At 58.2% G+C, this 18,224-nt stretch overlaps 1 protein-coding gene across 1 annotated transcript in view; it reads right to left on the bottom strand.

The window, feature by feature from the left end:
* Positions 1–18,224, bottom strand: part of LOC142906241 (rho guanine nucleotide exchange factor 11-like) — a 105,111-nt gene that overhangs the window by 9,877 nt on the left and 77,010 nt on the right. Inside the window, exons 21-24 of the mRNA XM_076053621.1 lie at positions 15,054–15,221; positions 14,170–14,368; positions 8,207–8,529; positions 7,302–7,421 (exon numbers count right to left, since the gene is read on the bottom strand). Coding sequence (XP_075909736.1) covers positions 7,302–7,421; positions 8,207–8,529; positions 14,170–14,368; positions 15,054–15,221 — 810 coding nt within the window. The remainder of the gene's footprint in view (positions 1–7,301; positions 7,422–8,206; positions 8,530–14,169; positions 14,369–15,053; positions 15,222–18,224) is intronic.

Here is an 18,224-nt window from a genome sequence, read left to right on the forward strand (position 1 = left end):
GGCTTCTCCCCGGCGAGCGTGGAGCGGAGCCCTGCGGTGTTGGCGATCTCAGCTGCGGTCTTCCACTTGCGCTGGTGGGCCTGCACGAGGTGGAAGACTGTCCGCAGCCCTGCTGATGTGAGGCGTTGAGCCGGGTCCTCTCTCCTCTGATCCCCTGGAAGAGGCCGTTGCAGAACAAGGCCTCGTTCAGGAACCGCGCGAGGTCGTAGGGCGCCGTGCGCGTTCCGCTCCACTCGAAGCTCCGCCACACGTCCAAGAGGCTCCGGTGATAACCTGGTAGCCTCGTGTAGTCGACCAGGCTCAGGTCCATCAGGAAGAGCTCCAAACCGTACCCCAGGCACCCCCCTCCCCCCTGCATTCCTCAGCAGGGCAAGGGCCGGCGACTTCCAGGGTAGCTCCTCCCGGTCGTACAGCGGCCGCCTGACCGCCACGAGCCTGAAGCCCGTGGCGGCGACGTCCACCAGACCCTGGCCGCCCTCGCCCACCGGCAGGCGGAGAACGCCCGGCCTGAGCCGGTGCTTCCCATGCCAGACGAAGTGCGCGAGTGAGCGGTCGACTCTGGTGAGTAGCCAAGCAGGAGGCTGGAGGGCCTTGGTCTTGTGCCACAGCGCGGACGCTGCCAGGGTGTTAGCGACGAGCACTCGGCCCCTGAATGACATCTGCGGAGCGAGGCGTGGTGCCCATGTTAGTAATTTAGCCTCGATCGTGTCGGCCGGCTCGGTCCAGTTGTTCAGAACGACGTCACGTGGTTTCCCCAGGTAAACCCCCAGGTACTTGACTCCGTCGTCCCGCCAAACGACTCCTCCTGGGAGGAGCACAGAGCGAACGCCGCCTCGCGACCCCAAACACAGAGGGGGCCTCGCACTTGGGCCAGTTGACCCTGGTGGAGGAGGCCCCCCTCTCGTACGCTGCAACCGCCTGGCAGAGCACGGAGGCGTCGTGCGCGTCGTTGAGGACGACACGCACGACGTCCTCAACGACGCATCACGTCGTCGTCTGCATAAGCCGAGAGCTTGATGACCGCGTTCTCGGGTCCCGAGACTTTGAGGCCAGTCAGATTTCGTCTCAGGTGGCGTAGCAGTGGCTCAATGGACAGGGTGGTACAGCAGCCCCGAGAGGGGGCATCCCCATCTGACCCTCTCGTCACAGGGAAAGGGGCACTGAGCCGCCCGTTTATCTTCAAGAGGTTGGATGTGCCCTGTGTACAGGAGCCTCACGTGCGAGATGAAGACCTGGCCGAAGCCGAGCGACGTTAGGAGTTTGTCCAAGTACTCGTGGCTCACCCTGTCGAAGGCCTTCTCCTGATCTAAGAAGAGGAGGTCTAAGTCCACGTTGTGCGCTTCTGCAAGGGAGATTACGTCTCTGGCCATACCGATGTTGTCGTTATATGCACCGTCCGAGGATGCAATGCGACTGTTCCGGCAGGATCAGCTGACCCAGCGCTGTCTTGAGATGGTTTGCCACCACCTTGGAGAAGATTTTGTAGTCGGCGCACAAAGAGGGACACGGGTCGCCAGTTCACGAGGAGGCGCAGGTCCCCCTTCTTGGGTAGCAGCGAGACCACCGCTCTCCTGCAGCTCTGTGGGAGTTCCCCCTTCTGCAGGCTCTCCGTCAACATTTGTAGTAGCGGAGGGCCAAGCTCATCCCAGAAGGCCGCGTAAAACTCAACCGGCAGGCCGTCAATCCCCGGGGCTTTACCAGCTGCGAGCCCTTTCACAGCGGTGTGGAGCTCCTGCTGCAGGGTGACGGGGCTGTCCAGACGATCCCGCTTGGGGACTCCTAAGGTAGGGCCCCCGTCCAGTAGCTCCCGGACAGCCTCGTCGTGTATGGTTTCGGCGGCGAAAAGATGCGAGTAGAAATCCCTGGTGGCCTTGGCGATCTCGCTCTCAGATGTTGCTGTTTGTCCATCTGGAGTTCGCAAACTGGAAATTTTCCTGGTGTTGGCCGGTGCTTTGTTTAACCGGAAGAAAAACTTAGAGGGAGAGAGTCCATCTGCGACAGGTGCTGCATCTTTTTGCACACAAAAGCACGACGTGCCCGCTTGTCCGTGATGGACCTGAAAAGCCGCTGCTTCTCCAGTAGCATCTCACCCTGCTGTGTGCCGTGGGGTGAGCTCAGCTCTGCCTCTAGCGCCAGCAGCTCGTTCTGCAGTTGGCGCGCCACCTCGTTCTTGGCGGCGGCGTGCTGGCTCGTGAACTGCTGACAGAGGACCCTGACCCGCGCCTTTATGTTGTCCCACCACAGCTGGTGGGAGCTGAAGCTGCCTTTGGTAGGCAGCCACTGAGCCCATAAGGCTTTGAAGGTTTCTCTGAAGTCGGTGTCATCAAGCACCTGCACGTTGAGTCTCCAGTAGGCGCTGTGCTGCTCCGCTCTGGGAATTCGCAGTAGCACAGAGACCAGGTGGTGATCCGAGAAACCAGAGGGTACGATTTTACTGTCCCCGAGCAGGTTAACGCCGCTTGCGTTGACGTACGGTCGGTCGAACCTGGCAAGGCTTATCCTGCCTTGAGAGCCGCAGCGGCACCAGGAGTACTGCCGCTGGGCTGGATGCTGTAGTCGCCACACGTCACGCAGATCCAGTCTCCGCACGAGCTCGGCGAGCGGCCGTGCGGACTCAGGGTGAGGTTCGGCGGTGTTGCGGTCGAGAGCCGGGTAGAGGGTGCAGTTGAAGTCTCCCCCCACGACGGCGAGCAACGTCGTCCATGTCGTCTGTTGCCAGCGCGTCCCGCAGCGCGCTGAAGAAGAGTTTCCTCTCGGGGGCCTTGCTCGGCGCGTACACGTTATAGCACCCGAGGCAGGATTTATTCAGGACGAATTCGACATAAATCAAGTGACCTTTGACGATTTCTTTGAAGGAGACATTCTCTAGTGCAAGCTGCGAACTAAGCACAATCGCCACGCCGGCGAGGTTGTCCTCGGCGTGGCTGAAGAAGGCCCGGCCGCCTAGGAAATGCTGGCGTTGGGCCTCCAGAGTGGCGTCGAGGTGAGTTTCCTGGAGGAGAGTCACATCTGGCCAAGGTGAGTTTCCTGGAGGAGAGTCACATTGGGTCAAGGTGGGTTTCCTGGAGGAGAGTCACATCTGGCCAAGGTGAGTTTCCTGGAGGAGAGTCACATTGGGTCAAGGTGGGTTTCCTGGAGGAGAGTCACATCTGGCCAAGGTGGGTTTCCTGGAGGAGAGTCACATTGGGTCAAGGTGGGTTTCCTGGAGGAGAGTCACATTGGGTCAAGGTGGGTTTCCTGGAGGAGAGTCACATTGGGTCAAGGTAGGTTTCCTGGAGGAGAGTCACATTGGGTCAAGGTAGGTTTCCTGGAGGAGAGTCACATTGGGTCAAGGTAGGTTTCCTGGAGGAGAGTCACATTGGGTCAAGGAGGGTTTCCTGGAGGAGAGTCACATTGGGTCAAGGTGGGTTTCCTGGAGGAGAGTCACATTGGGTCAAGGTAGGTTTCCTGGAGGAGAGTCACATTGGGTCAAGGTAGGTTTCCTGGAGGAGAGTCACATTGGGTCAAGGTAGGTTTCCTGGAGGAGAGTCACATTGGGTCAAGGTGGGTTTCCTGGAGGAGAGTCACATTGGGTCAAGGTGGGTTTCCTGGAGGAGAGTCACATTGGGTCAAGGTAGGTTTCCTGGAGGAGAGTCACATTGGGTCAAGGAGGGTTTCCTGGAGGAGAGTCACATTGGGTCAAGGTGGGTTTCCTGGAGGAGAGTCACATTGGGTCAAGGTAGGTTTCCTGGAGGAGAGTCACATTGGGTCAAGGTAGGTTTCCTGGAGGAGAGTCACATTGGGTCAAGGTAGGTTTCCTGGAGGAGAGTCACATTCGGTCAAGGTGGGTTTCCTGGAGGAGAGTCACATTGGGTCAAGGTGGGTTTCCTGGAGGAGAGTCACATTGGGTCAAGGTAGGTTTCCTGGAGGAGAGTCACATTGGGTCAAGGTAGGTTTCCTGGAGGAGAGTCACATTGGGTCAAGGGGGATTTCCTGGAGGAGAGTCACATCTGGCCAAGGTGAGTTTCCTGGAGGAGAGTCACATTGGGTCAAGGTGAGTTTCCTGGAGGAGAGTCACATCTGGCCAAGGTGGGTTTCCTGGAGGAGAGTGACATTGGGTCAAGGTAGGTTTCCTGGAGGAGAGTCACATTGGGTCAAGGTAGATTTCCTGGAGGAGAGTCACATCTGCTTTGTGTTCCCTGACAAAGCGGCAGATCTGGTCCCACCTCTTGTCACTGCGAGCGCTGTTACAGTTCAGACTGGCAACCTTAATAGCTGAAGCCATCATGTAGTTGTGTGGTGGTGGTAGTGTTAACAGTAGTTGCGGGGGGCTGGGTTACTTCTGGGCAGAAGTAAGCTCCTTCTTCGCCTTGCGCATGAAAGCTTTCAGGCAGTAGCATTCCTGAGTTGAGAAACCAAAACCTGTTGCTGTTGCGGCAAATTTGTTGGGATGCTTTGAGGAAAACGTTGAGGTCAGGAAAATCGGCCCCGACCCTGACTTGACGCTTCCTGAAAGTTTCCCTGAGGAAGCTGTGGATGTCCCCAGGTGAGTAATCGCACTCGCTGTTGACTTGCGAGTAGCTGAGCTCACTCACGTCGTCCTCTCCTTCGGTCTCCGACACCTCGTCGTCAAGAGTCCTCCAGCTCGTCAAACCGTGACTCGACAGAAACCTCGTTTGCCGTCGGTGATGGCAGGGCCTCATCGGGAAGAGGGTGGCTGCCCTCTGGTAGCGGAGGGTCTTTTGCTCTCCCCTCGGGTGAGGCGAGTCGGCCTTCGTCGCCTTCCTGCGGCGTGACGCCGTCAGGCGCCGCGCCGGCCGGTGGTTCCTCTCGCTCTGAGGATGCCGAGGCGGCGTGCGGCGGTGGCGGTGTTGGCGGTCCTCGTCCCACCGTGTTGTCCTCAGACGGGTCGCCGTCGAGATTGTCTTCGTGCTCATTCCCCGCAACGCCGTCTAGGACGGCGCTTGCTGGGGGGCGTTGCTCGTCCTGCTCTGTGACTTTTGGGCAGGGCTCGTGATCGGCGGTGGCCGCGTGTTTAGGGTTAGGGGCCGCGTGGCCTCCTCCGCCGTGGCCGGGCTTGGCCCTGCGCTTGCGCGAGGTGACGAGGGTGAAGCCCTCGCCGTCGTCTTCGTCGTCGTCGTCGGTGGGCGGCTTTGTGCGACCGGTCCCCGAGTCAGCGTCCTGCTGCTGCAGCAGCTGCTGGCACTCGTGCAGTGGTGGCTGCTGCAGCTGCTGGTACTCATGCTGTGGTGGCTGCTGTTACTGCAGCAGCAGCAGCTGGCACTCGTGCTGTGGTGGCTGCTGCTGCTGAGGTTGCGGTAGCTGCGACTGCTGCTGCTGCTGCTGAGTCTGCGGTGGCTGTGGCTGCTGCGGCTGCTGCTGCGGCTGTTGCTGTGGCTGCTGCTGCTCCTGTTGTTGCAGCTGCTGCTGCCGCTGCAAAGGCTGCGGCGGCTGCTGCTGCTTTTGCCGGCACTGCTGCGGCTGTGGTGTCTGCTGCTGCTGTTGCTGCTGTTGGCGCTGTTGCTGCTCCTGCTGCGTGACGTTTGTTGCAGGTTGCACGTTTTTTTCCTTTTGGTTTGCCCGTGCAATTTGCACGGGCAAACCAAAAGGCCACCGCACACGTAACAGCGTGGCAACGCGGCGGACACATACACGGTGTAGGCGTAGTGTACTTAAAGTTCACGTTGAGTTCCGTGTTGTTGCCGTCTAAAATCAAGAAAGTTTGTCGCTTAAACGACAAGACGTGCGCCATTTCTGGGTCCCGTGTGCGCCCAGGCAGCGTGACGATGCGGGACACAACTTTGCCAAACCGCTCGAGGTCTCGTTGTAGGTCGGCAGTTTTGAGGAAAGGTGGCGGGCGTTGGAGATGAGCACTTTTCGCGCGGGGGAGGAGAGAGGCGCGCATTGCACAAATATCTCCCCCCTGAAGGTGAGCCCCGTGGCGATGACGCGCGCCGCCATCTCCGCGTCGGTGAAGAGGACCACGTAGCCAACGCGGTTCATGGGAGTCGCGGCGACGACGTTCCGCTTCCCCACGCACTGTCCAGCAGCGGCGTCTATCACGTCGTCCACCTTTGTCTCAGGTGGCGGGAAGCAGCACAGTCCCTGTTGGGCGGTCCTCCGGCGTGGCATGGCATTTGTAAGTAAGTAAATCAATAAATAAAGTGTATGTAAATAAATAAACGTCGTTAGCTGCACGAATGAAAGGAGAGAACAAGACAAGAAGAGATGGGTGGGAAATAAGAGTGGGGTCGGGGCGGGGGGCGCAGGGTGGCAACGGGAGAGAGGGGGGGCCGTGAGCAGGTGTTGTCACGAGCGTCCCGTGGCATGATGGGTGCTGTGGGGGCAAGGAAGCAGCAGTGCTGAGAGAGAGGGGGGAGAGCGGAGAGGAGGGGAGTGAGAAAGAGGAGCGATTTTAATGCTTGCAGTAAAGCAGAAGAATAGGAAGGATGTAGCAGAGGGGGGGAGGAAAGGTAGTGGGTGCAGGGCTGTGAGCAGGCCGCAGGCTTGCCGAGTAAACGAGTGTGATGAGAGGAAGAAGAGCTGCAGAAGTGAGAGACATCACGAGCCTGTGTTGTTGTTGGAGGCGCTCACAGAGGCGGAGGGGAGAAGAAGATGAGCACTCGAAGGTGAGTGGAGATTTAAAGAGGTAGCTGGAAAGTGCAAAAAACGAACGTCAGGCGAGGCTAGGATGCACACGTAAAACTAGGCCCTCACTGGCAGGTAATGTAATCGCCAGGAGCACGGGTAGACACACCCTCTTCCCAGCATGCACAGAGAGAGAAAGAGAGAGAGACAGAGAGGGGCTGGTCAATGTGCTCTTCGGCCACGCCAAGCTCGCCATATACAGGGCGAGGAAGGTGGCCCTGGAGGGGCAATGTCCGGCCAGCAGCCTGGGCATCTTCCGCGCTCCGGTCGGAGCCAGGGTGTGGCTGGAGCTCTGCCATGCGTGGCTGACCCACGCCGTGCCGGCCTTCAAGGTGCAGTGGGCGCTGGAGGAGGCCGTGTGCTCGGTGGCAGATGACGGAGAGCTCTGCATGAAGATCTAAGCTACCCGTCGGAGGCCGTTTGACTGTGGGAAGGGCTGCGTGCAGGTGCAGCACTTGTCGTAGTTATAAAGAAAGAGAGAGCGAGAGAGAGCGACATGGAGTAGGAAGAGAGGGGGCAGAGAGAGAGGGGGGGCAGAGAGGGGGGTAGAGAGAGAGACACGTAAATACGCAGCAGCAGCAGCAGGCGTTGTGAGGGTCGGGACCGACCCTGCGACCCCCTGCACACCGGGCGAGGCGGTGGGCAGCGGCGCGTGGTGCTGACGGGAGCGGTACCGTGAGCGGTACCGTGAGCGCTGCCCTCGTCCTCGTCGATGCGCAGCTCCACCGCGTCTCCCTCCTCCGCCGCGGGCGACGCGGCCAGCAGGCGGCCCAGCATCTCCCGCAGCCTCAGCACTGCGCACGCAGACAGAGCCCCCCGCCCCGTGTGGGCCAGCGCTGGTGACAGGCCTCCCGCGGCACGCTGGCGACAGCGCTGGCGACAACGCTGGCGACAGAGTGCCGCATGCGTCAAGCGCCGTGATGAGGCCTCCCTTGCCAGTATTAAATCATGGCTGTCGGGTTTTCCCCTTTCTGGCAACAAAACAGCCGTGCCAAGATGTTAGAGCACCAAACGGAAACCTTTGACAAGGAAGCATGTTGTGCATTAACCACAATACTTGTGCATTAACCACAATACTTGTGGTCAGAATGCAAAGCACAAACACCCTCCGAGAGCCGGTGGTTCTTTCGCTAAAGTGACGTAGGTAGAAAGAATAATAAAAGATCGCGACGTTCCGATGGCAACGCGAGCAATCGTCATCTGACTTTAGCCAAAGAACCAAAAGAGTGTGGATTCCCGCAGTCACGAAAGCTTCGAATGAAGACGATACTCTGCGAGCATACGCATTGTCCTTGAGACTGATTGGTCCCCACACCAGAGACGGGCGTGGGACTGGGCTGGGCGTGGGACTGGGCCCAGCGGGGGACCGGGCCCAGCGGGGGACCGGGCCCAGCGGGGGACCGGGCCCAGCGAGCCGAGCAGGCAAGGTTAATCGCAGAGGTCCCAGTTTGGTGTCTGGACATCTCGACGCGGCTGTTTGGTTGCCAGAGAGGGGGGCGACCGAGGCCGCGGGGCGAGCACCGGGGGGGGGGAGGGGGGGGCTACCCGGGGGGCACCCGTGGCAGCGGCGCGTCCTCACCGGCCTCCACGGCGGGGCCGGCCAGGCCCTCCTCTCCCGCCCCGTCCACGACGGGCGCCCACCGCCGTGGCGGCGGAGACGGGGAGGCCGCGGAGTCCGGAGAGAGCGGCCCCGGGGAACTCCCCGGGGGGGCGTCGTCCGCGTGGGGGGAGAGCCCCCCGGCACGCTCGTCGGCGTGGGGGGGGGCGGCCTCCTCGTCCTCCTCCACGTCGCCCCCCACTCCCCCCACCGCGGCCACCTCCTCCGAGTCGCCCCCCACTCCCCCCACCGTGGCCACCTCCTCCGAGTCGCCCCCCACTGCCGCCGGCCCCTCCTTGTGGGCGCTGCGGAAACAGCCAGCAGAGAGCACAACGCCAGCAACAACTCTCACACACACACACTCACATTCACTCACTCACACTCACACACACTCACATTCACTCACATTCACTCACACACACACTCACATTCACTCACTCACACACACACACTCACACTAACACACTCACACTCACTCACTCACACACTCACACACTCACATTCACACACACTAACACACACTCACACACACACTCACTCACATTCACTCACTCACTCACACACTCACTCACATTCACTCACACACACTCACTTACACACTCACACACACACTCACATTCACTCACACTCACTCACACACTCACATTCACTCACACACACTAACACACACTCACTCACACTAACACACACTCACATTCACTCACTCACACTAACACTAACACACACTCACACACACTCACACACACACTCACATTCACTCACACTCAATCATACTCACACACTCACACTCACTCACACTCACACTAACACACACTCACATTCACTCACTCACACTAACACTAACACACACTCACACACTCACACACTCACACACACACTCACATTCACTCACACTCACTCATACACTCACTCACACACTCACTCACTCACACATTCACTCACACACACACACTCACTCACATTCACTCACTCACACTATCACACACTCACACACTCACTCACACACTCACACACACTCACACACTCACTCACTCACACTCACACACACACTCACATTCACTCACATTCACTCACATTCACTCACACACACACACTCACTCACACACACTCACTCACACACACTCACTCACACACACACTCACTCACTCACACTCACACACTCACATTCACTCACACTCACACACTCACACACACTCACACACACACTCACATTCACTCACACTCACTCACTCACACACTCACACACTCACTCACACACTCACACTCTCACTCACAACAACAACAACAACCGCCATTCGCCACTAAGTGGCGGTGACGTCACCACGACGCTTGTGCCAGGCTATGTGCACCCTGAGGCCATGTGAAGTGTCGAACGCCCGCTGGCAGGAGGTCACGGGGCAGACCCAGGTGCCACGGGTCGACTGACTGAGATGACTGGCTGATGCACCACCTGTGCCCCCTACTGTGCCAACCTGCTGTGCTTTAGCCACCCGGCGCTCCGCTCGCTGTTGTGAGCGTCGCTCCTCCGCCCTCCGTTGTTGTTGGAGGGCGACTGCCTCCAACTGCCCAGTAGCATCCTTCACGAGCCTCCTCCACAGAGGCCGATCTTGACACCGCTGGTACCAGTCATCGGCAAGTCCACTCAGCTCCACGTCCTCCTGTACCACATCACTCCATCTCTTCTCTAGCCCGTGCCGCGCCCGCTTAGCCCCCTCAATCCGGCCAAACAAAAGCTGTTTCGGCATGCGGTGGCTGGGCATGCGGGCTACATGACCCAGCCATCACAGCCTTCCCCGCCGGAGGAGCTCACCGATGGGACCTTGCCCAGATGTTTCAAGGATTTGTGAGCTCCTCACACAATCCAGTCTGGTTAAACCCAGGATGGATCGTAGGCAGGCCAGCCTAAATGTTTCTAACCGGCGAAGATGTTCCATTAGGGGGGTCCACGTTTCGCAAGCGTAGAGAAAGGAGGGAATGACGGTGGCCGAGAAGACCTGAAGCTTAGTGCGGAGCGACAGACCAAGTAGCTTCCACACAGCGTTACGCAACCGATGAAAAGATATTGCCGCTCGACTGATTCGGAGTGAGACCTCTGCTGTTAAACTGGAGCCGGTCATAAGCACACTGCCCAGGTATGGGAAACTCTCCACTCTCTCCACAACTGCCCCATCACCGATTTGGAGTTGTGGGGGTGGAGTGTCCGATGGTACAAAATACCCAGGCAGGTGCTTAGTTTTGGTGGAGCTGATGGTAAGGCCCCACCTCTAAGTGGCACGCTCCAGTCTCAGCAGCAGCGTCCCCAACTCCTCCTCTGAATGAGCAGCTATTACCAAATCATCAGCATACATAACGTGGTTGAGCAATAGGGAGCCATCCCTTGACTGCACCCGGGCATCGATCAGCCTCCCATTATATCTGTACCAAATGGAGATTCCCCCGGTACAGGTATTGAAGGCTTCACGAACTACGTGGTCAAAATAGATGTAAAATAATGTGGGAGCCAAAGGACATCCCTGTCGCACCCCAAGGTGTACAGGGAATGGCTCTGACTCCCGGCCACGTAGTTTTATCCGGGCCCGCTCACCATCATGAAGGTCTTTAATGATCGTGAGCAGAGGGTCAGGTACTCCAAAAGCACGAAGAACAACCCAGAGCCCAGGCCTACTGATGGTATCAGAGGCCTTGACCAGGTCAATAAAGCAGAGATGTAGGTCTTGTTGGAATTCCCTACACCTCTGCTGTAGCAGACGGACAGAAAGTATGGCATCTGTGCAGGACCGCCCTTTCCTGAAACCGCATTGGGGCTCTGCAAGCCTCTCCTCAGCGTGCCTGGCAAGGCGATGTTGAATAATCCTTGCCAGGACCTTTCCCGGCACACTGAGTGAGATGCTCCTGTAGTTGTTACAGTCTGTGCGGTCTCCCTTCTTAAAGAGGGGGACCACCAGGGCATCCTTCCAATCCTGCGGAACCCGTCCAGTGGTCCAGACTGTTGTTATGATGTAATTTAGGGCAGTCTGTGCACAAATGCCACCCTCCCTCAGCATTTCATTTGGGAGATCATGTCTGCCCGCTGCCTTTCCTGGTCTCAGACTCCGGATCGCCTTCAGTACTTCCTCAACAGATGGCACTTCAGCCAGCCACTCACTGGGGGTGACTTCTTCCAATATTTGAGGCACCGCAGCCTCAGCAGGGTCATCCTCACTTTGTGCCACGATGTTTTCCTGGCTGAGGGATTTTCCCTCCCCCAGGACCTCACAGAAATGCTCAGCAAATCTGCAAACCTGTTCCTGGGGGTCGGAGATTGGATCACCGTTTTTTCCCCTAATGATGGTAATAGGTGTGGCGCTGCAGGTTACTTTTTTGATGGAGTTAAATAGAGATTTGTGATCGCGGGCCACTGAGGCAGACTCCATCTCCTCAGCAACCCGCGACCATCACCCATCCTGGCAGCGCCTCACGGCTCTCCGAACCTCCGAGCAAAGGCTGTGGTAAGCCTCCTCATTCTCTGACGTGGGATTCTGTAGCCGATGATAGTGGGCCTGTCGCTTTTTCTCAACCATCCTGAACACCTCCTCTGTCAGCCAGGGTCTCTGGGGAGGTCTGGACCGCATACTCAAAGCAGCCATTGCAGCTGCATGAGTCACAGTCCTAAACCTCGCCCATTTACCTTCGACATCAGGAGTGGGGGACGATGCCAATCCCAGCCGCAAGCGATGATGAAATTCTCGCTTGCAACTTTCATCAGATAACTGAGACCAGACCACTTTAGGTTGGAATGGCATCCTGGATGTACACCCACCACCGGAGTGGAAGAATGGCAGGCGCATCTTACAGATGACTAGTCGATGGTCAGAGGGTAGATCAGCTCCACGGGTAGGTCCTGGTGTCAAGGATATGGGCTCGCATCCGCTGGTCCGTCACTATGTAGTCCAGCAGATGTTCTTGCTTGGACCCGGCATGCATCCATGATGTTGTGTGGATGCGCCGATGCCGGAACAGCGTGTTGGTAATTACAAGCCCATGGGCTGCACAAAAATCTAGCAGCCTCCTACCGTTGTTATTGAGCTGATCTGGCCCATGTCCTCCAATCACTCCAGACCAGGTGCCAGTATCATGACCAACTCGGGCATTGAAGTCACCCAACATGATGACTCTATCCCGAGGTGCCACTTTAGCCAGCACCTGTGACAGGAGGTCATAGAAGGCATCTGACTCATCGGCTTTGCCTGCATCCCTCCACGGATGTTCGTCTTCGGTGGGGGCATAAGTAACCACGACCACCACTCCTCGCCTCCGGTTGATGGGAAGGCGAGCCCAAAGTAGCCTGGGGCTTACAGCTTCCCACACCTCACCACCACGCTCCCACGCCCCCTTCATTCTTTTGTTCAAAAGAAGAGCCACACCCTGTTGTTTGGCAGTCTCCTGCCCCGAGTAGAGGACTGTCCACCCCTCATGGTGGCAGGAGCCAGAACCGGTCCACCGGACCTCCTGAATGCCACAGAGATCCAGGCGGTACCGGTCCAGCTCCCGACAGAGGAGTGGCAGCCTCTCCTCCGCAGCGAGCGTTCGAACATTCCACGTGGCCATCCGTAGTGGCTTTTCGTTGTTTCTGGAGGAGCCCCGAGGGTAGAGATTCATTCTCCTGGCTCCGCCAATTGGGATTTGGCCAGGAGACTTCATAGACGCCTGTCCCCCCGGGCCTCCGGCACAAGCTTATTCGTTACATATTTCAGTTTAACTCGTGGTTTAGTGGTAATTAATTGAAGGTGGAGGGCTTACCAGCCCCTCGCACCCGTCCAGAGCCCCCGTTTAGCCACTGTGGTGGACACAGACGCCATGAGGGGAGGAGCCAATCGGAATTGGCCCTCCCCCCACAGCACTGTGCACGACAGAGTTGTCCGTCCGGCACCGCAGACACTCACACACACACTCACACACACACTCACACACACACTCACACACACACACTCACACACACTCAGCAACAACTCTCACACTCACACACTCACTCACACACTCACACACACTCACACACACACTCACACACTCACTCACACACTCACACACTCACACACTCACTCACACACTCACACACACTCACACACACACTCATAAACGCCTGTGTGCGCACGTACGTGTGTGTATGCATGTACGTTGCGTGTGCGCGTGTACGTGTGTGTATGCGTGTAAGCTGTGTGTGTATGCGTGTACGTGTGTGTATGCGTGTACGTTGCGTGTGCGCGGGTACGCGTGTACGTGTGTGTATGCGTGTACGTGTGTGTATGCGTGTACGTTGCATGTGTGCGTGTACGTGTATGTATGCGTGTACGTTGCATGTGTGCGTGTACGTGTATGTATGCGTGTACGTTGCGTGTGTACGTTGCATGTGTGTATGCGTGTACGTTGCGTGTGTGCATGTACGTGCGTGTACGTGTGTGCGTGCGTGTGTGTACGCGTGTACGTTGCGTGTATGCGTGCACGTTGCGAGTGGGTGTGCGTTGCGTGTGTACGTTGCGTGTACGTGTGTACGTGCGTGTATGCGTGTACGTTGCATGTGTGCGTGTACGTGTATGTATGCGTGTACGTTGCGTGTGTACGTTGCGTGTGTACGTTGCATGTGTGTATGCGTGTACGTTGCGTGTGTGCGTGTACGTGCGTGTACGTGTGTGCGTGCGTGTGTGTACCTGTGTACGTGCGTGTATGCGTGTACGTTGCGAGTGCGCGTGTATGTTGCGTGTGTACGTTGCGTGTATGCGTGTATGCGTGTATGCGTGTACGTTGTGTGTGTGCGTTGCGTGTACGTGTGTACGTGCGTGTATGCGTGTACGTTGCGAGTGCGCGTGTATGTTGCGTGTGTACATGCGCGTGTAAGTTGCATGTGTGTGTACATTGCGAGTGCGTGTGTACGTTGCGTGTGTACGTTGCGTGTGTGCGTGCGCGTGTACTCGGGGGGGCAGGGCGAGGTGGGCCCGTCGCCCTCCTTGTGAGCGATGCCCAGCAGGACGGTGCTCTTCTTGCGCGTGGCGGCGACGGCGTCGCTCAGCCGCTGCCACCAGGCGCGGCGCTCCGACACGCTCACGGCCACCAGCTCGTAGATCTGGGGACCCAGCTGGGACGTGCTGATCATGAAGAACGCGTGCTTGTCTAGACACACGCACGCACAGACACACGCACGCACAGACACACGCACGCACAGACACACGCACGCACAGACACGCACGCACAGACACACGCACGCACAGACACACGCACGTACAGACACACACACTCACAGACACACGCACAGACACACGCACGTACAGACACACACACTCACAGACACACGCACAGACACACGCACGTACAGACACACACACTCACAGACACACGCACAGACACACGCACGTACAGACACACGCACGGACACACGCACGCACGTATAGACACACGCACGCACAGACACACACTCACCGACACACGCACAGACACACACACAGACACACGCACGTCCAGACACACACTCACAGACACACGCACAGACACACGCACGTCCAGACACACACTCACAGACACACGCACAGACACACGCACGTCCAGACACACGCACGCACACGCACGCAGAGACACACGCACGTCCAGACACACACTCACAGACACGCACAGACACACGCACGTCCAGACACACGCACGCACACGCACGCAGAGACACACGTACAGACACACGCACAGACACACCTCGTGACCCCACGGCTCAGCGTGCCCTCCCCCGTGCCTCCCCCCGTGCCCTCCCCCGTGCCCCCCCGTGCCCCCCCCGTGCCCCCCCCCGTGCCCCCCCCCCCGCCGTGCCCACCTCGTGCCACCTCACGCAGGAGCACGGTGCCCAGCTTCACGATGGGGCTGTAGATCTGCCTCGTGTCAGAGGCGCCCCCAAGCTGCTGGCTGTGGCAGCGCAGCACCAACTTCTCCTCCTGCCGCTGCAGCAGCACCACGAGGTCCTCCAGCAGCAGCACGTGCAGGTCTGGGGGGGGGTCAGGGTCAGGGTCAGAGGGTGAGGGTCAGAGTGTGAGTGTGAGGGTGTGAGGGTCAGAGTGAGGGTGTGAGGGTGAGGGTGAGTGAGTGTGAGTGAGGGTGAGTGAGGGTGAGGGTCAGAGTGAGGGTGAGTGAGGGTGAGTGTGAAGGTGAGAGTGAGTGTCAGAGTGAGGGTGAGTGTGAGGGTGAGTGTGAGGGTGAGTGAGGGTGAGGGTGAGTGAGGGTGAGTGTGAGGGTGAGTGAGGGTGAGTGGAGGTGTGAGGGTGAGTGTAAGGGTGAGTGAGTGTGAGGGTGAGTGAGTGTGAGGGTGAGTGTGAGGGTGAGTGAGGGTGAGTGTGAGTGAGGGTGTGAGTGTGAGTGAGGGTGAGTGAGTGTGAGTGAGGTGAGTGTGAGTGAGGGGTGAGTGTGAGGGTGAGTGAGGGTGAGGGTGAGTGAGGGTGAGTGAGGGTGAAGTGAGGGTGAGTGTGAGGGTGAGTGAGGGTGAGTGTGAAAGTGAGAGTGAGTGTCAGAGTGAGGGGTGAGTGAGTGTGAGGGTGAGTGTGAGGGTGAGTGTGAGGGTGAGGGTGAGTGAGGGTGAGGGTGAGTGAGTGTGAGTGAGGGTGAGTGTGAGTGAGGGTGAGTGTGAGTGATGGTGAGTGTGAGGGTGAGTGAGGGTGAGGGTGAGTGAGGGTCAGAGTGAGGGGTGAGTGTGAGTGAGTGAGTGTGAGTGAGGGTCAGAGTGAGGGTGAGTGAGTGTGAGGGTGAGTGTGAGGGTGAGGGTGAGTGAGGGTGAGGGGTGAGTGAGGGTGAGTGTGAGGGTGAGTGAGGGTGAGTGAGTGTGAGTGAGTGTGAGGGTGAGTGTAAGGGTGAGTGAGTGTGAGGGTGAGTGTGAGGGTGAGTGAGGGTGAGTGAGGGTGAGTGTGAGGGTGAGTGAGGGTGAGTGTCAGAGTGAGGGTGAGTGAGGGTGAGTGAGGGTGAGTGTCAGAGTGAGGGTGAGTGAGGGTGAGTGAGGGTGAGGTTGAGGGGTGAGTGTGTGTGTGTTGTGAGTGAGTGTGAGGGGTGAGTGAGTGTGAGGGTGAGTGTGAGGGTGAGTGAGGGTGAGTGTGAGTGAGTGTGAGGGTGAGTGAGGGTGAGTGTCAGAGTGAGGGTGAGTGAGGGTGAGTGTGAGGGTGAGTGAGGGTGAGTGTCAGAGTGAGGGTGAGTGAGGGTGAGTGAGGGTGAGGGTGAGTGTGTGAGTGAGGGTGAGTGAGTGGAGGGTGAGGGTGAGTGAGTGTGAGTGAGGGTGAGTGTGAGTGAGGGTGAGTGAGTGATGGTGAGTGTGAGGGTGAGTGAGGGTGAGGGTGAGTGAGGTGTGAGTGAGGGTGAGTGTGAGTGAGGGTGAGTGTGAGTGATGGTGAGTGTGAGGGTGAGTGAGGGTGAGGGTGAGTGAGGGTGAGTGAGGGTGAGTGAGGGTGAGTGTGAGTGAGGGTGAGGGTGAGTGAGGGTGAGTGTGAGGGTGAGTGAGGGTGAGTGTGAAAGTGAGAGTGAGTGTCAGAGTGAGGGGTGAGTGAGGGTGAGGTGAGGGAGTGTGAGGGTGAGGTGAGGGTGAGGGTGTGTGAGGGTGAGGGTGAGGGTGAGGTGAGTGTGAGGGGTGAGTGGTGGAGGGTGAGTGTGAGGGTGAGTGAGTGTGAGGGTGAGTGTGAGGGTGAGGGTGAGGGTGAGGTGTGAGTGGAGTGAGGGTGAGTGCAGGTGAGTGTGAGTGAGGGTGAGGGTGAGGGTGAAGTGAGGGTGAGTGTGTGGGTGGGAGGGTGAGTGTGAGGGTGAGTGAGGGTGAGTGGAGTGAGGGTGAGTGTGGTGAGGGTGAGTGTGAGGGTGAGAGTGAGGTCAGGGTGAGTGTGAGTGGAGAGGGTGAGTGTCAGAGTGAGGGTGAGTGAGGTGAGTGAGGGTGAGTGTCAGAGTGAGGGTGAGTGAGGGTGAGTGAGGGTGAGTGTGAGGGTGAGTGTGAGTGTGTGAGTGAGTGTGAGGGTGAGTGAGTGTGAGGGTGAGTGTGAGGGTGAGTGTGAGGGTGAGTGAGGGTGAGTGTGAGTGAGTGTGAGGGTGAGTGAGGGTGAGTGTCAGAGTGAGGGTGAGTGAGGGTGAGTGTGAGGGTGAGTGAGGGTGAGTGTCAGAGTGAGGGTGAGTGAGGGTGAGTGAGGGTGAGTGTGAGGGTGAGTGTGTGAGTGAGGGTGAGTGAGTGTGAGGGTGAGTGTGAGGAGTGAGGGTGAGGTGAGTGAGTGTGAGTGAGGGTGAGTGTGAGTGAGGGTGAGTGTGAGTGATGGTGAGTGTGAGGGTGAGTGAGGGTGAGGGTGAGTGAGGTGAGTGAGGGTGAGTGAGGGTGAGTGTGAGGGTGAGGGTGAGAGTGAGGGTGAGTGTGAGTGAGGGTGAGGGTGAGTGTGGGTGTGAGGGTGAGTGGTGAGTGTGAGGGTGAGTGAGGGTGAGTGTGAGGGGTGAGTGAGGGTGAGTGTGAGGGTGAGGGTGAGTGAGGGTGAGGGTGAGTGAGTGTGAGTGAGGGTGAGTGTGAGTGAGGGTGAGTGTGAGTGAGGGTGAGTGTGAGTGATGTGAGTGTGAGGGGTGAGGGTGAGGGTGAGTGAGTGAGTGAGGGTGAGTGTGAGTGAGGGTGAGTGAGGTGAGTGTGAGTGGTGAGTGAGGAGTGTGAGGAGTGAGGGTGAGGTGAGTGAGGTGAGGGTGAGTGAGTGTGAGTGAGGGTGAGTGTGAGTGAGGTAGTGAGGTGAGGGTGATGGTGAGTGTGAGGGTGAGTGAGGGTGAGTGAGGGTGAGTGAGGGTGAGGGGTGAGGGTGGGAGGGATGTGAGGTGAGTGAGGTGAGGTGATGAGGGTGAGTGAGGGTGAGGTGAGTGAGGGTGAGGGTGAGTGTGGTGAGTAGGGGTGAGTGAGGTGAGGGGAGAGTGAGGGTGGTGTGAGGGGTGAGTGAGGGTGAGTGAGGTGAGTGAGGGTAAGTGAGGGTGAGAGTGAGGTGGAGTGAGGGTGAGTGAGTGT

This window comes from Petromyzon marinus, chromosome 62, assembly GCF_048934315.1.
Source record: "Petromyzon marinus isolate PM22_M1 ecotype Great Lakes invasive population chromosome 62, UKy_Petmar_22M1.pri1.0, whole genome shotgun sequence".
In the NCBI taxonomy this organism is placed as follows: domain Eukaryota; kingdom Metazoa; phylum Chordata; class Hyperoartia; order Petromyzontiformes; family Petromyzontidae; genus Petromyzon; species Petromyzon marinus.